General features: G+C 36.9%; 1 protein-coding gene across 5 annotated transcripts; it reads right to left on the reverse strand.

Moving 5' to 3' along the window:
* Positions 1–1,697: 1,697 nt before the first annotated feature.
* Positions 1,698–24,503, reverse strand: BROX (BRO1 domain and CAAX motif containing). 5 transcript variants are annotated; one of them, NM_001131616.1, is given in 13 exon segments: positions 1,698–4,578; positions 5,545–5,704; positions 6,886–7,036; positions 7,362–7,443; positions 8,226–8,311; positions 9,803–9,892; positions 11,505–11,610; positions 12,911–12,983; positions 14,558–14,653; positions 17,707–17,803; positions 18,026–18,132; positions 21,282–21,398; positions 24,152–24,503. In NM_001131616.1, coding segments are annotated over 12 exon segments (1,236 nt in total). In that variant the 5' UTR covers positions 21,383–21,398; positions 24,152–24,503; the 3' UTR covers positions 1,698–4,491.
* Positions 24,504–24,545: the final 42 nt, after the last annotated feature.

The following is a 24,545-nucleotide window of genomic DNA, read 5'->3' on the forward strand; positions in this document are numbered from 1 at the left end:
CTTCTGCCCCTACAATGCCTTACACATAGCTGGAACTCAGTATTTGTTTAACAAATGAATCATACATTTAGTTAAGGTTAATGGGTGGGAGGAGTTATACAACAGATTGGAAAAATAAGAACAGACTTGTAACTGTCTTTATTTCCTGCTTTAGAAATTACTATCTTCATTTAATATTTTTCTGATTACATCTATCTACTAATCATTTCATTTTAATTAGCTCCTTCACTGAAACAGCATTGTAATCTGTACCAAGAAAATAACACACTAGTTCTACATCTTGGCATTTAACTTCAATAAGTAAATATACTATTTTAAGTATGTAACACTTAAACATTTTCTAGAGTTCTTTCCATTTTCATTTATCTAGAAAATGTTTTCAAATGGACTGTTAAAATTCAGCTAAGAACTGATGTTGGGTCATTACGCTGGAGCTAATTAGCGTTGCTTGCCCGGAGCTGCTGGTCCCCCTTCCTGCTTCCACCTTTCCTTTTTTCTGAGGTGGTTGAAAGGTCAAACCCCTGGTGAGAGGAGAGAACCAAAGCCCCACTGCGCGCCTCAGATGCAGTTTCACAGCGCAGTATTCACTGACATTTCTCTAGGCCCCTTCACCTGAGGGAACTGGCCTGCTCCAATCAGTGACTTGCAGTGTGTGTGTCGGGGGCAAGGGTAGAGTGAGGAAAAATGTGAAATAACAAATCACTGCCGCTCCTTGAGAATTACAGGAGCATCACCTGGCAGGATTTTTGTATCCTTATTTTCAGTATTAAACCACATACATGCACCCCACTGCCTGCATATGTGTCCATGCCTGTCCCACTGTGGTGTTTCACAACATTTTTTACATCATGGCAGATAGAGAAAATTATTTGTTTGGAATTCTGGAGGCGACCAGCCTGGGAGCTCCAGCCACCTTAAGTGCTGCCCAGCTAGCCCCCTAGAAGGCTTCGATCAATAGCTTGAGACAAACTACTTGAGAAGCTCTGCATTAGAGAAGCAAATTCAAGTCTTGACATTTTCTCTGGGGAGTGCTCTGAAAGTGACTATATAAGCTTCTACCGACCTCAAGCAAATCACAGGCATTAGATACATTAAAAAGTGATAGCTCTGGCTTTTTGGAGATGCACAATCAAATATAGTTTTCCGTTTTATAATTTGTCAACTCCCCTTCCAGATTAACTATTTTGATCCCTTTATAACATTCTTACATAAAAATTTAAATTTTAAGCAAATTATTCAAATGTCAAATAAAATCTTTAGATACAAACTTATGGTAACCCAAAGTGACATTCCAAGTTTATTTTACACATATTAAGAGATAAGAAACGCAGTATTTTCTAAAGCATGAGTACTCTAATTCTAAAAGAATTCTGAATATGGTATTATTTCTGCATGCATTTATACAACGCTAAAAGTGCTGCCTCAAGTTTGCAAGGAATAAAGTTTTCTACAGATTATTGTACAGCAATAATGATAAACTCTTTAGCTTAGCGTACCATAGTACAAATACTGCATCATATTGGATATTACTAAGCACAAGACATTAAAAGGCCAATCAAAATCCTTTGAGATTAAGAAGTGATAGGTGCCAATAAACGTAAGTAGAAACTGAACAAGTCAAGGAGCGTTGAATATTTAATGAACCCATGAAGCATAAAACAATTGATGCAAATGTTTCTGTCATTTTATTTTTTTTTGACAGGGCCTCACTGTGTCGCCCAAGCTGGAGTGCAGTGGCATGACTGTGGTTCACTGCACGTGCCACCATACCCAGCTAATTTTTTATTTTTTGCAGAGACAGGGTTTCACCACGTTGTCCAGGCTGGTCTCAACTCCTGGGCTCAAGCAATCCTCCCGCCCCAGTCTCCTAAAGTACTAGGATTATAGGCGTAAGCCACCATGCCTCGTTATCTGTCATTTTAAAACATTACTGTGAAGAATAATTTTGCGCTGTTTTAACTGTTACTGGCTTAGTAAGTATAAAAATATTTGTCGAAAAACAAAAGATCTCAATGAAATTGTAAGTAAAATTACTTTTATTTTCATAAATAAAAAGACAACCCATTATATACTTTTAGCTGAAGTAACATGTTAGTTGTCACTGCCTAGTATGAAATCCATGTAATAGTTAACAGTTACACCTCTCTATAACCTTCATGCAACTTTTATACATTTGATAATTCCCCAAAATTTCCAACATTTCAAAAAACATTATATATAATGGGATACTTTAGTCACAAAGTGTCACCTTTGCTGAGTCAACAAAATATTTATATGCTCATGTCAAAGATGCCTACTGACATAAAGTAATACCAGTATTGCTGCATTTTACAGAAGCACTGAGCATATTACATTTTCCATTTCATATATGGTAGTATCATCCCCAAAAATGTCAATGTGAAAATTTAGTAAGTAGATTATTAATAAGCACAAGTACCTAAGAGAAATAGGTCCCACAGCCAGAGAGTAAAGAGCTGGCATCAAGTACTGTTTACAGTTCTGTCAGTAAGTGGCACACAACAAACAGACAAGTGATTCTGTAATAAAGACAACATAAAATACACGGAGATTTAATAAAGTGTTTTTTCCATAGATACTGAAATAAAATTAAATGTCTGTTTAGTTATTACTCCACTTATTCTGGAAACTGCAGCTTCCATTATTAATATTATACTGCAAGCAGTATTTACTACTTCTGTATGTTAAGAAAAAAACCTCACTGAATTTATGTACCTTTTTTAAGGAGTGTAAACTATGATATATGATTTAAGTAATCACTTATTTGAATGCAATATTGATTCAGATAGGCATAATCTATTCATTTTTCATAATGAAATGTATATTCCTATTTCAACACTTTATGCAGATTTTACTTATTTCTCACAGGGCTGCTGTGTGGATTCAATGGCTTATCTATGTAAGTGTCCAGCACAGTATCTGGCACATAGTAAGCTTTTAGTGTACGCTACTTATTTATATTGAGTCAATCTGTCACTTATAATAGAAAAATTATCTAATGCTTCAGCAGAATAATCAAAAGATAAACCTACAGATGTGTGACTTCTGTTAAAGTATTATGCATCCACTATTTCCCAAATTACTAAACTGTTTAAAATGTTACAATCTATTTTTAAGATCATATTGTATCTATATTTGTTCTCTATGTTTTTGCTATGGCCTTTGGCCTAAGCCAATACAATTCTGACAGGACATTATCAGAAAACCACATAAAAACAATGTACACTGAAATCAGGTAACAAAGGCATCTTACTATAACTTCTTTAATAAAGAAGTAGAGAGTTACCAGTGTAATTCAGGACATCCTACTCATTTAAGTTTAAAGTTTTTTCTTTACATCATGCAATATTTGATTTCAAAAAACATTTTCCATTCTGTCTTCTCTTATATATAAACATTAAGAGCTATTACAAAGTTCTTTCCTCTAAGTAAAAAATCCACTAGAAAAAGATATTTGTAAAAATCATTGCAGGGTTACTGATACTGAATGAAGCACAGGGGTACTGGAACAGGGATAAGTTCTTGGATAAGGTGCCAACATACCTATAAAAACTGATTTTTGAGTAAATTATTGGTTCTAACATATGTAAAGGATTTGGTGTGATAATTTTCTGATCTTTAACTGTAAGTGACTTTTTATTCTCCACCAGAAAAGATAAATGACTGAGAATGTAAGCCTGTGCTCTGATTAACACAATAGAGAAATGGAAAAACTATCTCTGTTAAAAACTGATTCCTGTCATTCTTCTGATATCAAATAAGAGGAAGGAAAATAAATTTTTTGTGTGTAGATAGAAAAACATACCTGAGGCCAGGTGCAGTGGCTCACGCCTGTAATCCCAGCACTTTGGGAGGCCAAGGTGGGCAGATCAGCTGAGGTCAGGAGTTCAAGACCAGCCTGGCCAACATGGTGAAATCACGTCTCTACTAAAAATACAAAAATTATCTGGGTGTAGTGGTGCGTGCCTGTAATCCCAGTTACTCGGGAGGCTAAGGCAGGAGAATCACTTTAATCCAGGAGGTGGAGGGTTGCAGTGAGCCGAGATCGTGCCACTGCACTCCAGCCTGGGCAACAGAGGGAGACTCCGCCTCAAAAAAAAAAAAAAAAAAAGAAAAGAAAAGAAAAAACAAAAACTTACCTGAAACCACATGATTTGGGCCTATACTGACCTGAAACTTACTACTATCCAGAGTTTAACAAAAAGACCCAATCCCCAAATATACCCTTTAGAGGCACAATAAAATCTTTCAAATGTTGTCCTGATTAAAAAGGAGTCTGAAAACAAAGCAAGAAACATCTCCACTGTATTAAAAATCAAGAACAACTAAGCTGAAGGCAGATAACCCTCTGAATGTAATAGTTATTCTACAAGCTTCAGAGAAATCATTTTGAGAAATAAGAACTGAAATTCTGTGGTTTATCTTATCTACTGCTAGAGAAATTCTAAGTGCAAATTGTATTTTAGGAGTATTTTAGGAGATGTAGCACCCAGTGTCCTTTTGAGGTTTGATATCTGGTTCTTTCACAGGTTTCACTTCTTCTTCTGGTTTGGGTTTAGTCTAGGGAGAAAAAAACCACAGTTTAAGTACATAAACTAATATTGAGAAAACAAACACTAAATCTTTTCCATTTCAGACTTTTAAAAGATGCTATATTAAATTACATAACACGGATACTGACAAAGCTATTTCCAGAAACTACAGACCAATTCATTTTAAGATATAATCAGAAAAAAACATTTCAGTAGAGATGAAAACCTAGTTTGGCAGGCAAAAACCAAGCTAATGGTACTCTTACTCCACACTTTTTTCTAAGTGATCTTTCTATACATGTAGAACCCTAAAGCTTAGACATAACTTATGACAGCAATAGGCTATCTCTTAGGGCATTATTTTATAGCTGAACAGAATATAAAGATAGTTATTTTAAGGAATAAATTTTAATATGGAAAGGAAATTATATAAACACAATTCAATCTCAAAAAAGGAGCAATGGCTGTAAAATAATTCCTATTCATTTGTCACAGATCCCTAGTCTTTTGGTAGTTAGACCTCAAAATTTCCACTTAATTTACTATTTGATTTAGAACACCAAGATGTACTTAGATACCAATAAATAAAAGCATTCTTATTTTACACCTGGATTCACAGAATACTTAAATTAGGCCAAATCTGCAAATGCTCTGCAATTTGCTAAAACAAAAACAGAGTATTGCTATAGCAGTATAAACATGGATGATCTTTTCTCCCACATTCTTCTTAAAGGAGGCACTGACAAGTTGTAAAGAGGCAAGATAATGTGTTGAAAAGAATGTCATTATGTAGAAAACCAGAAGACATTTAAGGCCTAGAGGTCTTATCTCTGAGAATGTTCTACCACAGATTACACTAAGCACTATAACTAGCTAACTTAACATTTAGACAAAGATATGTACCTATTTAGAGAAAAATATCAAAATGCTAACTCTGAATTTTCTTTTAAACTTTTGTGAATGAAAGGGAAAAAAAACAAAAACAATCTCATACACTGTCATCCTTGGGTCTTTTGGTGAGATCAAATGCAGCCAATGTTTCTGGTGTCCACTGAGCGCTTGTAGGAGGAAATTCGAAAGGTATAGGCTCTACGAGACCATAATTTGCTTTGAGTTCCAGCTGTGGGGCTTCTGTTGGGATTTTTTGAAAGTAACTGCAAAAAATAATTTAAATAGCAATTCATTCATTTGTTCATTATTTGAGTGCCTAATATGTAAGGTCCTGTTTGGGACAATGACAATTTAATGATGGAGAACAGGTTTTTCTGCCTTATGTAGGAAAGTGAAAAAGTCAAGAAACTTTTGTCAATTACAATGCAATGTAATTGGAGCTACCACATGGATGTAGAGTGCCATGAGAATGCAGACAAGGGGAATTAACCCAGAATTAAGTTCACTGACTCCTTCCAAAGGAACTGATTAAAGGTGAACTAGGCATGCTTAAGGAAGTGAAAAGCTCAGTATGACTAGATGAAGAATATAAGGGGAAGAATGTAAGGAGATAAAAGCAGGAATGAGATTGAGTCTACCCACCTACACAGATGGTGATCTACTATTTGAACAGCACTGATTTAATAATGGAAAACCTCTTAAAAAAAAACAAGAAAAACTGGAGAGAAAATTTATTTTCCTTCTTTATAGGTAGCTGAAACCAGAGTGAGATGAATATGCAAAGGAGGTTGAGAAGATATATTTAAAACATATGGAGGAAGAATGGCAGGGAAACAGAGTTAAGAGAAAATCAGGACACTGTGAGTGTCCTAATGAAGTGAACTCTATGTTAATAACTCATGTTTTAATTTTAAAGTCTGCTTTTATATATTATCATCCTAAGTAGAATAAAAGGCCCTACACAATTGAAATGTATCGTCAATTTAAAGAGAAAATTAACGTGAAATGTAAATACTATATATATTTGAGACAGTGTCTCACTCTTGCCCAGGCGGGAGTGCAGTGACTTAATCATGGCTCAGTGCAGCCTTGACTTCCCAGCTTCAGATGATTCTCCCACCTCATCCTCCTGAGTAGCTTGGATTTACAGGCGTGTGCCACCATGCCCAGCTAATTTATTTGTATTTTCTGTAGAGACAGGTTTTTGCCATGTTGCCCAGGCTGGTCTCAAACTCCTGGGCTTGAGGGATTCACCCTTCTTGGCCTCCCAGAGTGCTGGGATTACAGTTGTGAGCCACCACGCCTAGCCCATGAGTGCTATTCAACATAAAACTTTTGGGAATAGAGACTAACAGAAATGATATTACTAAAATATTAATATTTTAATATAATTATAAATCAACATAATATTAATATTACTAAAATAATATTAAGCTGTACTCACATAAATCCATTTTCTCTCTGACATTTTTCTAGGGTGTTCTTCACAAGGTTTCCAAGTTTCCTAAAGAATAGATGTCCTGAAGGTTTGACTGTTGGTCCAGGTCCTTTGGTTTCTCCATATTCTTTACACAGTGCTTCTGCCTTTGCATACACTGCATTTGAAAGAGATATAAAGTCTTTTGATTATAATTAACACTGCCTATTTATCCCTACAACGCTTTAAACTGGAGGTAGTAAGACATTTACTGCTCTTTACCTAATATAATAGCAATACCAATAATAATACTGTAAGTAGAAGGTGTGTATTTTCTACAGGTTCTAGGTTTTTGAAACATTTTTTTCTTTTCTCCAATTACATCACCCATTCCCATTTCCCTTTCATGAACTCAGCCAAAATCTCTTTAAGCACATATTCCCTTTTATGATAAAGTCATTTGTTTTTTAAAGGGGAGTTAATATTCTGGCAGGAATACTTACATTTTTCTGCTTCTTGGAGAGACCTGATTGCTTCACCGCATTTATCACTAGCCAATAAAGTCTCACCATGGTAACAGTAAGCCTGATGAAATAAACAAATTTTTTATTCATTCTCTCCAAGATGCTTTCCCCTATTATTATGTATCTATCAGATAAATTAGTACCTTCATACACTTAAGTATCAATGCAATCCCTTACATTTTAGCTCTTCCCCAACCTTTGTTCATAGAAAAGGTGGAAATATGTCAAGTCTTGAGCCCAAACAGCTTTCTAACCATGTACTGAGCAAAAGTTATTTGCTGAAATCTGTATTTAAAATTAGGAAATAGTAGATAAAGGAGGAAATTATTGTGCTAATGCAGAGGAAGAAGGAGGTATAAGAAATATCTACTCAGACCTGAAAAAGGTTCTTGATGATCTCTCATATGATATTCTAATTAACAAAACAATTAAGTTTGGTGGGTATAACAGACTGATACATAACTTCCAAAATGATGTTTATTGATGGTTCTTCACTAAGCTAGGTGATATATTGTGTGATATGCCTTAATATTAGAATTAGTAAATATGTTTCTCAATGCACAGGATGAAACAATTGAAAGAATTTCATTAAGTATGCTGCAAGTGGGTTTTCAATCAAACAATAATTGTATTGCTATAATCCACTTCTATAATCCTACATCATCTCTTTCCACCCACTTTAGTTCACAATGGTTGCACTGACTCTCAGTGAACATTTACTGAGAGTTAGCTGTCCATTATTTGTAAAATGCTAATGAAAGACTCTGGTGAGATGAGAGACCTGGCACTCCAAGGGCTGGAGAAACAATAATTTACATTGTTTTTAGCGTTGTGAATACTTACATAAGCTGTGTAGAAACACATCTTCAAGTGAAGATATTTTCTCCATTTGGCAGAATATGCAGGCTCCAAACTGGATAAAGTATGATCTAAAGTTACATTTTAAAAAGCAAAATATAATTTCACCCTGATTCACTAGAAGACTTTTAGTTCATGTGTTCTGATGATAAAAGCAGAAAGAATGCCATTCAAGTCTAAAACTCAAGAATTCTTTTTTTAAAAAACACCTTTACTTGATTTTCCCAAATCTACACTTTAAGTTACACAAGATTGGTTAAATACTATGGCAGCTCTTTGCTTTGATGGTTAATACAACTTTAATTTAAAGATAATGATAAAAACAGATTGTGACCAAGAACTTCAAAGTGAATATTGTTTATACCGTTATATTAGCTAATTAAAAAAATATATAATATAGCAAAGCAAATAGTAGTCTAGTCACTCAAATCAGAAATAGGATACTCTCCTCTCTACCCCCATCACTGAATTTTATGTGAAACACACACACATTCACTCACATATCCTTCTACCAAACATCTCTCAAATCTATTTTTTCCTATTTGCTACTTTGCTGTATTTGCCAAAGCTTTCATCATTTCCTTCATAAACTTTAAGAATTTCTTAAGTGCCAAGTTAAGTTAGCCTATTACTCCTTCATGTAGCAAGCCTATCTCTAATACTGCAACTATAGGGACCTTTCTTAAATTCAAATCCAATCAAGTCAGGCTTTTAATCTTTTAATAGGTCCCAAGTATCTACAGAATGGCTTACAAACCAGTGTTTGATTCCAAGCATGCATACTTTTTCAAACTCTTCTCCTACCACTCATCCTGTGTTTCAGGTAACAGCAACTGTCTGAAGTTTCCAGAATGTGCTAAGTTCTTTCTTATGTCTGTACTTACTATAGAATTCTACACCCAAACTCCAAAGCTTCCTAGGGAACATAAGACTTTTATTTACACTTCACAATAAGGCTAAAGCATCTTCTTCTAGAGTCCTTCTTTAGCATGCCCAGCTTGTTAAGGTTCCTAATTCACTGCTGTGATGTCTTACTTCAGGATATAATAACGGGGTTACATGTTTGTCTTCTTCCCTAAACTGCAGATCTTTTCTATTTACCTCTCCTTAGCAACAAAAACAGTAACTATCCCATAAATAAAAACACATGTATGTTTCCTAAACAAGTAAATGAAGAGTAATAGGCTTATCACAGTAGCTGTGTTCTACGCCCAATCTTCCACTTTCTAGCAGTTAAATTATGGGTCATGTTAACTCTCTGGATTTCAGATTCTTGTCTAAAGCATAGTAACTATAAGGTTGTTATAAAGACTAAAAAAAAATTTCAAGCAAAAAAGCTGTATAATTTTATTAGACATCACTGGTTTTCTCTTCCATTAGAAGTTATGCAGCATACTAAATATGAACAGCTCTATTTTAAATGCAATAAATAAAATATTACTCCAGTTTTGCAAATAATGACAGAATCTGAGAACCCTTTTGTTTTGTTCCCTATTAATTCAAGATCAAATAAATCTGAAAATCTAAAGACTAAAAATGTAACAACAGAATTAGAAGCTTACCAGCTTTTTGATAGAAATTGGCTGTTTCATACGCCAGTGCAGCAATTAGTCCAGGAGCATGTTTTAGTTCAATTGCTCGGGCAATTGTTACTGTAACCGAACACAATAAAGTGAATCTATAATTAATCTCACTCTACTCATCCTAAATTCAATTATAATAGCAAAAGACAGTCTGATAATCTCTCTTGGATTTTAATACAGTTTGTTAAACATTTTAACGTACAAAGTTATAGAAAATGCAAACATTAACAAAAAACACTGAGCTTGTTGGTTCCAATGCCATTTCTTTAAATAAATCATCAGCGAATTACTAGCTAATCAGAGAGAATCACTATTACAAAACAGCATGACCTAACAGCAAATTCTTTTTTTTTTTGAGACAGGGTCTTGCTGTCACCCACGATGCAGTGCAGTGGCTTGATCATGGCTTACTGCAGCCTCAAACTCTCGGGCTCAAGTGATCCTTCTGCTTCAGTCTCCTGAGTGGCTGAGACTACACATGGATGCCATGGCACCTGGCTGATTTCTTTTTTTTTTTTGAGATGGAGTTTTACTCTTGTTGACCAGGCTAGAGTGCAATGGCACGATCTCGGCTCACCACAACCTCCGCCTCCCAGGTTCAAGCGATTCTCCTGCCTCAGCCTCCCGAGTAGCTGGGATTGCAGGCATACGCCACCATGCCCAGCTAATTTTGTATTTTTTAGTAGAGACGGGGTTTCTCCATGTTGGTCAGGCTGGTCTCGAACTCCCAACCTCAGGTGATCTGCCTGCCTCGACCACCCAAAGTGCTGAGATTACAGGCGTGAGCCACCACCACACCCAGCCAACTGGCTAATTTTTTAAATAATTTTTTGTAGAGATGGAGGTCTTGCCATACTGCCCAGGCTGGTCTCAAACTCCTGGGCTCAAGCAATTCTCCTGCCTCGGCCTCCCAAATTACTGGGATTACAGGCATGAGCCACCAGCCCAGCCGTTTTCAGAGGAAGACTAGAGTTTGAAATAAAGAAAAACAAAAGCCTACAAAGTTTCTTAATTGTTTCACGTTGAGTGTCATTATTACTTGACATTGAAAGGTGAAGACTTTAAGGTAACCCAACGAGTGAAAGAGAAAAAAGAATGAGCACAGTAGAGAGAGAAAAGACGAATTAAAGAATTAATGTTGTACTATCAGAAATAACATGAAATAAAAATCCTCTTAAAAAGAGCCATTAAACTGTAAGGCCTTTCCTGCTAACTAAGAGTGAAGGCAAACGCTAAAGGTAAACTTATTCCTCATTCTAAAATTTCTCAAAATCTAAAGCCTGATTCTGGCTAATTCTGATTTTTATTTAATTAATTAATTGTTTTGAGACAGGGTCTCACACCATTGCTCAGGGTGAAGTGCAGTGGCACAGTCTTGCCTTACTACAGCTTTGACCTCCCAGGCTCCAGCAATCCTTCCCATCTCAGCCTTGTGGGGAACTGGGACTACAGGAACGTGCCACCATGCCCAGCTAATTTTTGTATTTTCTATAGAACTGGGGTTTTGCCACGTTGCCCAGGCTGGTCTTGAACTCCTGGGCTCAAGTGATCTGCCCACCTTGACCTCCCAAAGTGCTGGGACTACATGCATAAGCCACAATGCCCAACTTCTGATTTTTAAAGAGGAATTAAATGACAATATAGACTTTCATTTTAAAAAATCTTACAATATTTAGGATACCTTCTTGAGCTTCAGCCTGACATTGAATAACATATGCTTCTATGAGTCGTGACTCTAAATCTCTTCCTTTTTCTGCAGGTGTAATGAGTTTTGGGATATGACTTTCCTGAGAACAACAACAAAAAAGACAAAAAACAAAGCAGCCAAATTTTATTTTAATCCAGTTGTTAGAGATGAAGAAAATGAAAGTTATGAGACATTCAATTTGGAGGCTTAGTAGAAATTCAGAGTATAAACAAAAACTATAAAAACTAACAACAGTAAGCTTATAAATAAAAGTTCCTGTATATTAAAACTCAGTTTTTATAAGAACAAGAAATTCAAAAGCAAAATTTAAGTCATGATAGACTGCTGAGATACGCAAGTCACACTATCATCTTGAAAAATGTTAACTGAAATAGTAACCAAAATTCCTTTTGCGGGATAGCCTGAATTGTTCATTCACATTAATAATTAAAGATATAAAGAGGCTGGGTGCGGTGGCTCACGCCTGTAATCCCAGCACTTTGGGAGGCCGAGGCGGGTGAATCACAAGGTCAGGAGTTTGAGACCAGCCTGACCAACATGGTGAAATCCCGTCTCTACTAAAAATACAAAAAATTAGCTGGGCGTGGTGGCAGACACCTATAATTCCAGCTACTCGGGAGGCTGAGGCAAGAGAATTGCTTGAACCAGGAGGCGGAGGTTGCAGTGAGCCAAGATCGCATCACTACACTCCAGCCTGGGCAACAGTGCAAGACTCTGTCTCAAAGAAAAAAAAAAGATATAAAGAAAAAAAAATCCCACAATTCTACATCTAATTCAGGATCACAGCTTTCTAATCACTATAAAAGCATCTTATATTTTACTATGAAAAAACTCAACACTGGCCTCTAGGAGGCCTTCAATAAAGTGATTTAATTAGAATAAAGTAGGGGGACATTGTTTAAAAGACACAATATTCTTTCTCCTAATTCCCATCACATCTCCTGGCTATTTAATACAATTAGAGTGCACTGATTGTCCCTCTAATGTTTTTAGTGAGATACAGAGCATACAATCAGAAGTTTGGTTTTGCAGAATCAGGACTGCTCCTGGTAATTTCTGTGGAGAGCAATGAGGTAGGTAAGAACCATCAATATTTCTGCTTTCCTGTCTTTTCAAAGACACAGAAAAATAAGCAGAGCACTAGAACTTAAGTTTTCTAATTGTAAAAGTCACTGGTTATTTTAAAACAAAAATGGAGACATTTAATATTTAGTAACTGGCTGCACTCATCAATAACATACTTAACATAAGGAAAACAGAACACATAGTACCTTTTTTAATATAATGAAACAATTCTTTCCCCATATCCCCCCAAAAGAAAAATTATTCAAGAATTAAAGCATTAAGAGCAAATAATGGTTTCTGTTTGTTTGTTTTACCTTTAAATGTTTAAAAATCCCAGCTGCAATCTTTAGGCTTCGATGAACTTCTTTTGCTTCATCTTCTGTTATACTTAAAGATAGGGGTTACATTAGTTAGAGGATGAATTCCATTTCTGGTATTAAAACACAACAACCAATACATTATTATACATCCAAAGTAGTCATTTACGTTTCTCACTGCTAATTTTCTTCCTTTTAAAAAAATCTAATTTTGAGGCCAGGCCTGTAATCCTAGCACTTTGGGAGGCTGAGACGGGCAGGTTGCTTGAGGCCAGAAGTTTGAGACCATCCTGGCAAGCATGGCAAAACCCTAATTAGCTGGGTATGGTGGCAGGCACCTGTAATCCCAGCTACTTGGGAGGCTGAGGCACGAAAATCACTTGAACCCAGGAGGCGGCAGTTGCAGTGAGCCAAGATCGCGCCACTGCACTCCAGCCTGGCCTGGCAACAGAGCGGCACTCCATTCCCCCGCCACCAAAAAAATTTAATTTTGACATCTAGAAAAGGAACAAATGCACATGAAATGTACATTTATAGGAAACTCGTAAAAACTGTAAAGGATTTTGAATGCTAAGCCAATCAGTATTCCACAAAAAGGTCTTGAAAACAAGTATATGACATGAAAGTAACATTAAGATGGCAAAAGCATGTCAATATGTCTCCAAAAAGAAGATACTACACATGAAAAAGGAGAGACCCTAACTAGGCGTAAAATCTGCAGCCAGGCATGGTGGATCATGCCTGTAATCCCAGTACTTTGGGAAGCCAAGGCAGGAGAATCACCTGAAGCTAGGAGTTCAAGACCAGCCCAGAAAACATAGTGAGAACTCACCTCTACAAAAAACAAAACAAAATAAAATCCAGACAAAGCCTTATTTTTCCTTACGGATATTTGTATATAAACAAGACAAAATATTATACACTTAATGCATATACATGCTTAAGAAACACATAGATACACAATGGTAGCTATAATCATTACTCTGCTCTTATTTTAATCACCTAATTTACTTTAGAGATAATTTTACATCAGCACATACAATCTGACATCATTTTCAAGTGGTTGCATACTATTCCCATGTATGGATGAACCATAAATTGACAATTTCCTATTGCTGTATCCACTATAGCTATTATAAAAATTGTATCACCTTTTATAATTATTTAATCCTGCAAAACATCTTTTCACATACTGCTAGCCTTCTGTACTTGCTTTCTGTGAATTGCCTGTTCATGTCCTTTACTTTTCAATTGATTTGACAGTCTTTCCTTTGCTGATTTATAAGAGTATACGTTATAAAAACAAACAATTTATCATATGAATTGCAATGTTTTTGACCAATCTTGTCATCTGTTTTTTAACTTTGTTTATGGTCCTTTGATGTAGTTAAATAGTCATGCTTTACTTTATGGGTTCTTGATTTAGGGTCTTACTTAGCAAGATCTTCCATATGACAAGACTTTTAAAATTTATTTTACCTCTTAACACTAGGTGCCATAATTCTGACACTCAAAATACTAACATTACAAGGCAATCCTTCACATGTCCAAAGTGATACTTTTTAAAATAGATTTTTAAAATAATGAAGTGCCATATACTTGAAAAATAACACAGATGTACACAATCCTCTCCTTTTAACTTACTTTTCTTTTCCAGCCAGTCTTGAAGCATATTTGGTATGCCATAAAGCTACATTAAATCCCATGGAAATTAATTCAAAAACAGCATCCTGCTGGGCACTGGAATTATAAACATGATCATTAAGTTCTGTCAATTATCGAGACATCACACCATGAAGCCTATTGGACATCCGACTCAAAATTACAAAGAAGTATAGGCTAACTGGTATGTATGAAGAAAATGGTTGTGTTTAATATAGATGGGGAGATAAGATGTACAGGTAATTAACTACACATGGCTAAGTATAATGGTCCAGAAGGTACTATGTACTTAATAATAAGCATGGGAATAGGAGCTCCCAAAGTTTACTGTACATAGAGTAGCTTTTAAAATACAGATTTCTGGGCCTTAATCCCAGAGTCAGAAAGCCTGGGATGGGGCTTAGAATCGTATTTTTAACAAGTACTCAGTCGATTCTCAAAGGTGTGGCTCTTATATAACATTTTAGAAAAATCAAATTCAGAGGAGAGATCGTTTCAGGCTAGAATAATTAAGAAGGTTTAATGGTATATATAAAATCTGAACTGTCCCTGGAAAGATGACTAGAAGGGAAGCAAAAGGACATCCCAGGTGAGGAAACAATGCTATCAAAGCACAAGAGGAGTATAAAAAATTTTCTGATAGAAGTGACCCAATGAGCTTGACTGGAGCAGATGGTATGTAAAAAAGAAATCCAGGAAAAGAAGGGCAAAAAGCAAGCTGAAGGCAAACTGTATAAGATTCTGAATGCCTAGCCAATCAGTATTCCAGAAAAAGGTCCTGAACACAAGTATGTTTTATACCTTGTTTCCTTCAGATTCTATTACGAAGTATGAAATAAAGATGGCAAAAGCATATCAAGCAAATAAGATATCCATAACAATATATATTCACTATTGTTCTTAGAAGAACCTGAAAATTTTTTACACATGATCTCATTTATCTCAACTGATGAAGAAAGCAGAATATCCTTATTTTACACATGTAATACTAAGACACAGAAAAGCTACCCAAAAAGAAGAAATCAGATTATCATTCTACTTTTTATTTTTTAGTTACTTCTTGCCCCTGTCTTAAGATAAATGGAGATATGGCAATGTTTTTAATGAAAAAAAAGTGTTATAAAATATGTAGTAATTAAAAAATAATTTCTAAACTGTCTTGTTTAGTATAGATTATAACATCCAAAAATGACAGTTATGAACAAACTTCTCAAAACACTTTTATCTTCCTGAAAAAAATTTAATACATAGTTTAATAGCTTATTATTTTCTGCACTGAAACTATCAAATGAATTACATCTGGAGATCTAGTGGACATGTCTAATTTATAACTTTTAAATAACAATTTGGCTAATTTATGTGAAGTCTCATGAGTAACTCTCTTCCTTTATAATCCTTCATTTATGTCAACATGCCTTGTTTCCAAACACTCCATTTCTATGACACCACATAAAAGTAGTAGTCATAGCAACTATAATGGAAAAAATATTTTTCAGAACAGATAAACTCACAACATGATTTCTACTGAGTAAGCAGCAATCAAGAATAAAGTAACTTAGAAGTCTCACTTGTGCTGAGTATTTAGTATTAAAGTCTTCATCACATAATTCTTCACTATCTCATAAAACTGCTGAAAAAAGGTTAAACAGTAGCTCACTTTTTAATTTTTTAATTTTTTTGAGATGGACTCTCGCTGTGTCGCCCAGGCTGGAGTGCAGTGGCTTCATCTCTGCTCACTGCAACCTTGGCTTCCTGGGTTCAAGCGATTCTCCTGTCTCAGCCTCCCAAGTAGCTGGGATTATAGGTACCGTCCACCACGCATAGCTAATTTTTATATTTTTTAGTATAGACAGTGTTTTACCATGTTGGCCAGGCTGGTCTCAAACTCCTGAACTCAAGTGATCTGCCTGCCTTGGTCTCCCAAAGTGTTGGGATTACAGGCGTGAGCCACTACGCCCGGCTTTAGCTCACTATTACACAGAATCAAAATGTGGCATGGTTGGAAAAATGCCAAATTTATGAAATGCACACATTATAGAATCTGTCAAAATAATGACAGAGGTTTGATTCTTTAAAAAAGTCTATTTAAAAAAATCCTTAACTTTGGATTAAAAACAAATGGGTCACATTAAAAAACAGAAAACAAGGTCTTAGAAAATCTGAGTATCCCAGAATAATATGAATTCTACATAAAATATTCCCAAGGAAGGAAGAAAGGAAATGAACATTTAATGAATGTCTTATAAGCCTAGTACTGTTGTCAGTCACTTAACAAAAATTTTCTTATTTTGCTTCTCACAAAGTACTGTATCTGTAGCCCCAAGATATAGTTGAAGATGTTCATGCAGTAGAAAACCTGGACTTGCATCTAAATATGTACAAACCCAATGTTCATACTCTTGTCGTTGTAATGTACAGCCTGCTCCGGTCTTTCAGCAACCTCCACTCCTTCCTTTCTGTTTTTATAAAATAGTAATTCTAAAGCAAATTGGGATTAAAATATACGGGCATTTCAACAACAAAATGGTGTTGAAAAACAGTAGGTAAGTAAAAAATTAACACCATTGTGATCTATTTCCTGTTAAAATTAGATCTATTACAAATAGTTTCAAGTGAGTGATAAGAAAGCTCTCAAGAGAAGTTTTTAAAAAGAGTAGAAATAGGGAAGAGAGATAAGGAAGAAAACATACTGTGAATCAAGAGTATGGAGTTGGAGAGAAAGAATGAGACAGAGAAAGACTAATGGAAGACATGAAGTATCCATCAGCAAAAGAAAAGCAAGGGAAAAACTTAAATTCTGCTCAGCTTGAATGTAGGCACATACGGAATGTCAGTTTGGGTTCTAAATCCTCAAATCATCCTTTGTGTGTTATTAAAGGTCAAGGCTGTTCAACTGTAGTTAACATCTGTATTGATTACCTCAAAAATAGATTTGTTTGGGAGAAAGAAATTATATTTTTACTTACTATGTACTAGGATTGAGGTAAAATGCTTTTAATTAATTTCCTGGTAACAGAAAACGCTGAGCAGACCTGTATTTTTCTTCTCCAAATACAGAGGCTATGAGTTAACCACTGGCTACACAGTTACAAAAACTGGCTCCAATTTAGTACCACCTTAGTGTTGCTTACCTTGGAACCTGTCCTTGCAATGTATCAGTCCACTTGAAATTTTGAATATATCGTAACTTGCTTTCTTGGGTAGATTCATCCAAAGAATTTATGAAACCTATAGAAAAGTACAAGACATTTTAGTTCTAGAAGAAATATTGAGTGTTCTGTTGGGAAAAATTTTCAGATTAATTTTCCAGGTGTCTGAATGAAACTTCTTGCCCTTTTCCAAAGAATACAGTCTGGAAGAGTAAACTAATCAAATTTGAAAAGTCAAAGAATTAAATGTAAACTTCTAGACAGTTTTTTAAAAAACCTCAAGTTCATATAAATAACTAACCTTGTAAAAGTGAGAAATATGAATCTGCTGCATTCTTCATCATTTCTGGATTACAGCTCAAATCAGTGAACAGTTCAAGGAGTCGTGCCCTGGATGACCTCAAGTCACTTATAAGAGATAGAAAAAGACAGTAAAGTTAGCTGTACTGCAATCAATCTACATAAAAGTGGCTTCCAGGTTTCAATGTAAAAGCTTTAAAACACACACACACACACACACACACACACGCACCAGGTTTCAGTGTAAAAGCTTTAAAACACACACACGCATGCACATACCTACCTCCTCTAAGGGATTACCAAATACACAGAAATGAATTTAATCAGGACTAAATCTAGAGAAAAAATTTCTAATAACTGTTTTAAAAGTTGTACTAAAATAAATTCGGACCAATTAAAGGGGCAAATAATGAATTCAATTACATAATAAAAATATATGTCGTTTTAATTAAAAACAATCAAACAAATGCATGCATTTAAGATGTGGGGAAAGAAGAATAAAAAACTAAGCAGTTCACAATAAATTTCTTGAAAAAATGAAAATTTATCTGTGTATCATTTTAATACCTCCTTAAAGTTTCTAAATCTGACATAAAACACAAAAATGTGAAAATATACTGCATAAAAATATTTAAAAAATGAAATTACATTACATATGCTTGACATGTAATTCAACATATACATCAAGAACATGTAAAACGTGGCCATTAGTTGTTTTAAAACTGCTCCCTAATCTACATTCTCCTTTACTTCTCTACAGCAATAAATGTTGTAGATCCACCTTTTCCTTCTTGAAATGATTTTCTCCTTTGATTCCAATAACACTAAATTTTCCAGGTGCTCCCCTTATCTCTTTAAAGTTCCTTTTATATTTTTTTCTGTGTCTCCTTTTCATTCCCAACTCTAGAAATGTCCAGTCTTTGGCTTTCTGGTTTTCTCTCTTTTGAGATCTCACCTATTAGTATAGCTTCAACTGTATCAATTCCTAGATTTCCATCATTAGCTTTCACTTGGTTCTATCCCAGTTCCAAATCGAATCCAGAAGGCAATTAGCTTAGTGAGGCTTCCGAAACTACAATACATGGGTATGACCAAAGACCCTTGAAATATGTGTAAACCATTTAAGAAAGACTAAATTTAAATGGTAAGCACCAAGAGAGTAGAGGCTGTATATCCAGAATTTGGTAGGCGCCTAGGATAAAGCACATATTCAAAATTACTTGTTGAGTGGAAGAAGAAGAACTTTTCAAATATTATCTTTTGAGATTTAGACTATAAGGTAGCAGTGATGTTTAGAAGACAGCACAGACTTAATCCTGAATGGTACATCCCTTGAGTCTTACTGATTGGTACTAACTCTAAGGAGGCTTATTCCAAGAAAGTATGTATGTATTGCCAATTACAAACAGCTGACTGAAAATGTGACTGGCTAGCTTATGAATTAATCATTGTTTGAGGTATTTCTCTAGAAGCTGGAAAGTGATTCAATTCCTGGACTAGGCAGAAATTTGAATCCGTAAAGCCTATTCTGCACTCAAATAGTTGGCTATTTCCATATTGATGCTTGATCATCACCTACAGCTCAACTTCTAAAGTCATATTCATCTTAAATTATAGAATTTGAGAAAAATGTACCTCAGATATATTTAATTTAGGCTGTTCATTTTGTAGATTAGGAATTAGGCCCAAAGAAGTTAAGGGACTCGCCCAATGGTACAGATAAAACAGCTAAGTTGGGACTTGCCTCCAGGAGTCTAGATCAGAGGTTGACAAACTACAAACTGTAACCGGTTTCTGTATACCCCACAGCTTATTTTCATTCAGCCCTCAAACTAAGAATGGTTTTCATATTTTTAAAAGGGCTGTAAAAATGAACAAAGAATAATATGCAGCCGTGACTGTTTGTGGACCACAAAGCCTAAAATAAATACTATGTAGCTTTTAAAAACAGTTTGATGACCATTGGTTTAGATTAATAAGCCAATTATCCTATCTTTTGTTGTCATCACTTCTTCCCATAAAAGCGGCAACTCTTCAGATTTTCCTTTATTGGTACCACCAATGTCTTAATCATCTAGATTCTGTATCTCATATAGACTGAATCCTTTTCAGCCTCCCAAGGCAAATTAGTCAATCAGGTCCATTGACTCCTCCTTCAAAACATCTTTTGCATTTATCTCTTTTGTTTCAGCCAAACTGCTGTACTCACTATCACCAGCACAAAGGTTTTCCTGACAGAAATAACGTTCTCCTTTCCCCTCTGACAATCTAAGTCAAGAATACTCAAATTTTTTTTGGAAAGTGCCAAATAGTAAACATTTCAGGCTTTTCTGGTAATAAGGTATCCACTGGGACTATTCAATTCTGGTGTTGTAGAAGAAAGCAGCCAGAGGCAGCCATACACAGTATGTCAATAAATGTGGGGCTGGCTGTGTTCCAATAAAACTTTATTTATAAAAACAAGCAATGGTCCAAATCCATAGGACACAGTTTGTCAACCCTTGATCTAAGCCATACAATTCATTCAAGGCCTAACTCAAGTACTTTTTCCTGTGTGAACACTTTGAAGGCCATTTCAGATCATAGGGATCTCTCCTTACTCTGAAGTCAAGAAGTTTAATATGTGGCCAATTTAAAATGTCCCTATAAAGCTGGGCATGGTGGCTCACGCCTGTAATCCCAGCACTTTGGGAGGCCAAGGTAGGTGGATCACTTGAGGTCAGGAGTTTGAGACCAGCCTGGCCAACATGGTGAAAACCTGTCTCTACTAAAAATACAAAAACTACCAGGGCGTGGTGGCAGGTGCCTATAATCCCAGCTACTCGGGAGGCTGAGGCAAAAGAATTGCTTGAACCCAGGAGGCGGAGGTTGCAGTGAGCCGAGATAAAGCCATTGCACTCCAGCCTGGGCGACAAGAGTGAAACTCCATCTCAAAAAATAAAAATAAAAATACAAATAAATAAAAAATAAAAATGTCCATACACTACTTTGTAGAGTCTCTTGTACTGTTGTAATACACAGATTAACTGTTTTACTGTGATTGCTTTAGCCTCTCTGGGACTCATTTACTCATCTAAAATTAAGGATCCAGGCCTAGAAGACTGCCAAAGTTTAAATAATCTGATTTAACTCTTTACATGTCATTTATAAATTTATAACAAACTTAGAGTTAGAAACAGTGTGTTACATATTTCTGCATTGCCATGGAACCAAAAAAAGTACCTTGCATCTAAGAGTGGTTCAATCAATAAACTTACTTGCATATTTTTGAAGCAGAAGGGCCAGTGACTACACCATAGTAATTAAAAGACACAGGAGCTGTGGCTTTTAATGGGTTCCTATGAAACCAATGGGTCATTTTCTCCAGATGTTTTCTATAGACAAAAAAGTAAAAAATGTACGAAAATTAAATATATTTAATAAACAAGGTAAATAGCATAACAATCTATTTTAATAATATAAAAATTTAATTCAAAAAATTAGCCTGGCTAAATTTTGTATTTTTTTAATAGAGACGGGGTTTCACCATGTTGGCCAGGCTGGTCTCAAATTCTTGACCTCAAGTGATCCACCCGCCTTGGCCTCCCAAAGTGTTGGGAGTACAGGCGTGAGCCACCGCGCCCGGCCTCAGGTATGTTTTAATTGTCTATTTATGGTGGTCTATGTTCAGATCAGGCCTATAAAAAAAAGCAGAAGAGCATCTGAAAATCTGCCCACAATAACTTCAATGTTAACATACCTATATAGGAGCAGTAATGTTTAAACTCTAATATACATAAAAATCACCTGGGGGTGGGTGGTTTTGTCAAATGCAGGCTCTAATTCAATAGCCTGGGGCAGGACCTGAGATGCTGATGCTGCTGGTCCCCAGACACTTTTGAATAGCAAAGTACTAGATTTTGGCTGGATAACTGCAAGTAAAAAGGGCACAGGACCAGATGAATGTAATTTCCAAAACGGGTTCAAATGGTAACCCTGATTATATCGCCAAGGCTACTTGTAATACGTTTTAAGTTAATTGCTGTATTTCCAACATATTGCTGACAACAGTGGATTGGTTATAGCATGTGTTCTATAATAAAATGTGCTTTCCAAAAAATACCTAAAGAATATTTTAAAAATAAAAATGTAATACAATAATTGACCAATAAATTCTATTATAAAATGAAAACATTGGGCTGGGTGTGGTGGCTCACGCCTGTAATCTCAGCATTTTGGAAGGCCGAGGTGGGTGGCTCGCTTGAGCTCAGGAATTTGAGACTAGCCTGGGCAACATGGTGAGACCCTGTCTCTACAAAAATTAGCCGGGGATGGTAGCCACGCCTGTGGTTCTAGCTACTGGGGAGAATGAGGAGGGAGGATCCCTTGAGTCCAGGAGATGTAGGCTGCAGTGAGCCCTGATCTTCCCATGGCACTCCAGCCTGGGCGACAGGGCAAGATCCTATCTCAAAAAACGAAAAAGGAAAAAAAAAAACAAAAAACAAAAAACAACTTGAAACACCACCTAATTGAGATGCCAACTTAAAAAAAAAAATAAGTTCCATGCCTTCTACTTAAAAAAAACGCTTGGTGGCTCACGCCTGTAATCCCAGCACTTTGGGAGGCCGAGGCGGGCAGATCACAAGGTCAGGAGATCGAGAACATCCTGGCTAACACGGTGACTCTACTAAAAGTACAAAAAATAAATTAGCCTGGCATGGTGGCGGTCGCCTGTAGTCCCAGCTACTCGGGAGACTGAGGCAGAAGAACCCGGGAGGCGGAGCTTGCAGTGAGCCAAGATGGCGCCACTGCACTCCAGCCTGGGCGACAGAGGGAGACTCCGTCTCAAAAAAAAAAAAAAAAAAAGCAAAAGCAGCATGTCTTGTCTAAATGTCCTCGGGTAGGTAGTGCAGCAGATAATACGGAGAAAGCCCAGGCGAAGACCTAAACGTGGCAATTAGATCCCAGGAAGTAACAGAGAAGAAATTCTTATAAGGTTTATTTAATTTGTAGGCACTGTACAAGCCTGACAATCGACTTTTCCTATTATTAGAAAATGTTGGCTGCACAGTCTATGAAATGCCTACATCAAGTGCTTCCTTTATGCTATTTATTCATGACAAAGCCGGTTTTGAGGAGCACCACATACTTCATGAATAGAGAATGCAATGCGTACCCAACGAAAAACTGAGCAGGTTTATTTAGGACTCAAAACATTTAACGAGTTATTTCAGAAAATATCATCTTCTACACATCTTCCATATAAATTCCGATAGCCTAATACAGCATCTATGTGCCTACAAATAAACTTAGAGCTAGTATCACACTCAGCACTTGATGCTGCGAAATCTTCCACAAATACTTCTTTTAATGCGGCCTCCTACTTCCTGGATGAAAATGTCTGAAGTTTTGCGTATCTTTACTTCAGGAAAGAAGAGGGTTTCTGCCCCTGCCCCATCTTCTCCCCTTCTGCGACCCGGCGATCTTCAGTTTTCGGGAGTTCCTAGGGTGGGACAGAAGAACGACACACCCACCCGCAGGGACAAGGGTGCCTTTAGAGCCACCAATACAACATTCGGATCGAAACTGTAAGCTAACACACTTCCACAAGAGGACTCCCGCTCCTAACAAGGGACCCCCACTCCGGAGGCCCCGAGTCCCCAGAAGAACCTACCTGAGCGCCGCCCCCGAGCTCTGAGCGCCCACTTCCTGTTTACCACCCAGCCTCTTCCTCCCGTGCCCAGTCCCGTTCCAGGCGGCGGGCGGCGACCGTGCGCACGCGCCAACACTTGAGTTCCCCTCTTTCCAAACAGGCATTTTTGTGGAAAGCCGATACTGTCAACCCGGGAGAGGTGGCCAGACAACGGCCGAACGAACCCCAGTTTAGCTTGTATTATAAGATCTCCAATGACCAATGGAGATGCGAGGCAAGGGGATTCAGCGGATCTAGCTGTTAATGCCACTGATTTGTGGTGACCAATGTGGATTTTCTTTCTGTCGTTTGTTTCAAGGCATTAGAAGGAGACCTTTGGCCTACTGTCCAGGGGTCTATGGAGACTAATGTAAGAAGAGGTGATCCTATTGCTTGAGACTCCGGGGAAATAGCGGGAGATATTACTGAGAAACACCCATCCTCTGACATACTTACCAAATTTCTCAGAGTCGGTTCAGCAGTTCTTCTAAGGGAAGAAGGGCAATATTTCGGAGTCCACAAGCGAGAAAAAGAGGGAGTCGGAGAACCCACACTACAGAACCAGAGTGACGGAAAACCAGGACGGCGCCAAGCCGGAGTCACGTGGCCCGGCGGCCATGACAGCTACCGAGGCGGTAGTGCGCGCAGCTCAAGGGCGGGTATTGCGGGGGCGTCCCAGTCCCCTCAAAACGCTCCGTTCATCATCCCTTTCTAACTTCTCCCTCGGCCTTCCTTTTGAGCTATGGTCTTTTTCCCAGACAGGAAGAGAAGAGCTGCCCCTGCCTCCGGAGCCGAAGGAGAACGCCGCAATAGCGATGACGGCCCTCGACGCAGTGGGGCGGCCTCAACC

Source organism: Pongo abelii, chromosome 1 (genome assembly GCF_028885655.2).
Source record: "Pongo abelii isolate AG06213 chromosome 1, NHGRI_mPonAbe1-v2.0_pri, whole genome shotgun sequence".
Lineage (NCBI taxonomy): Eukaryota > Metazoa > Chordata > Mammalia > Primates > Hominidae > Pongo > Pongo abelii.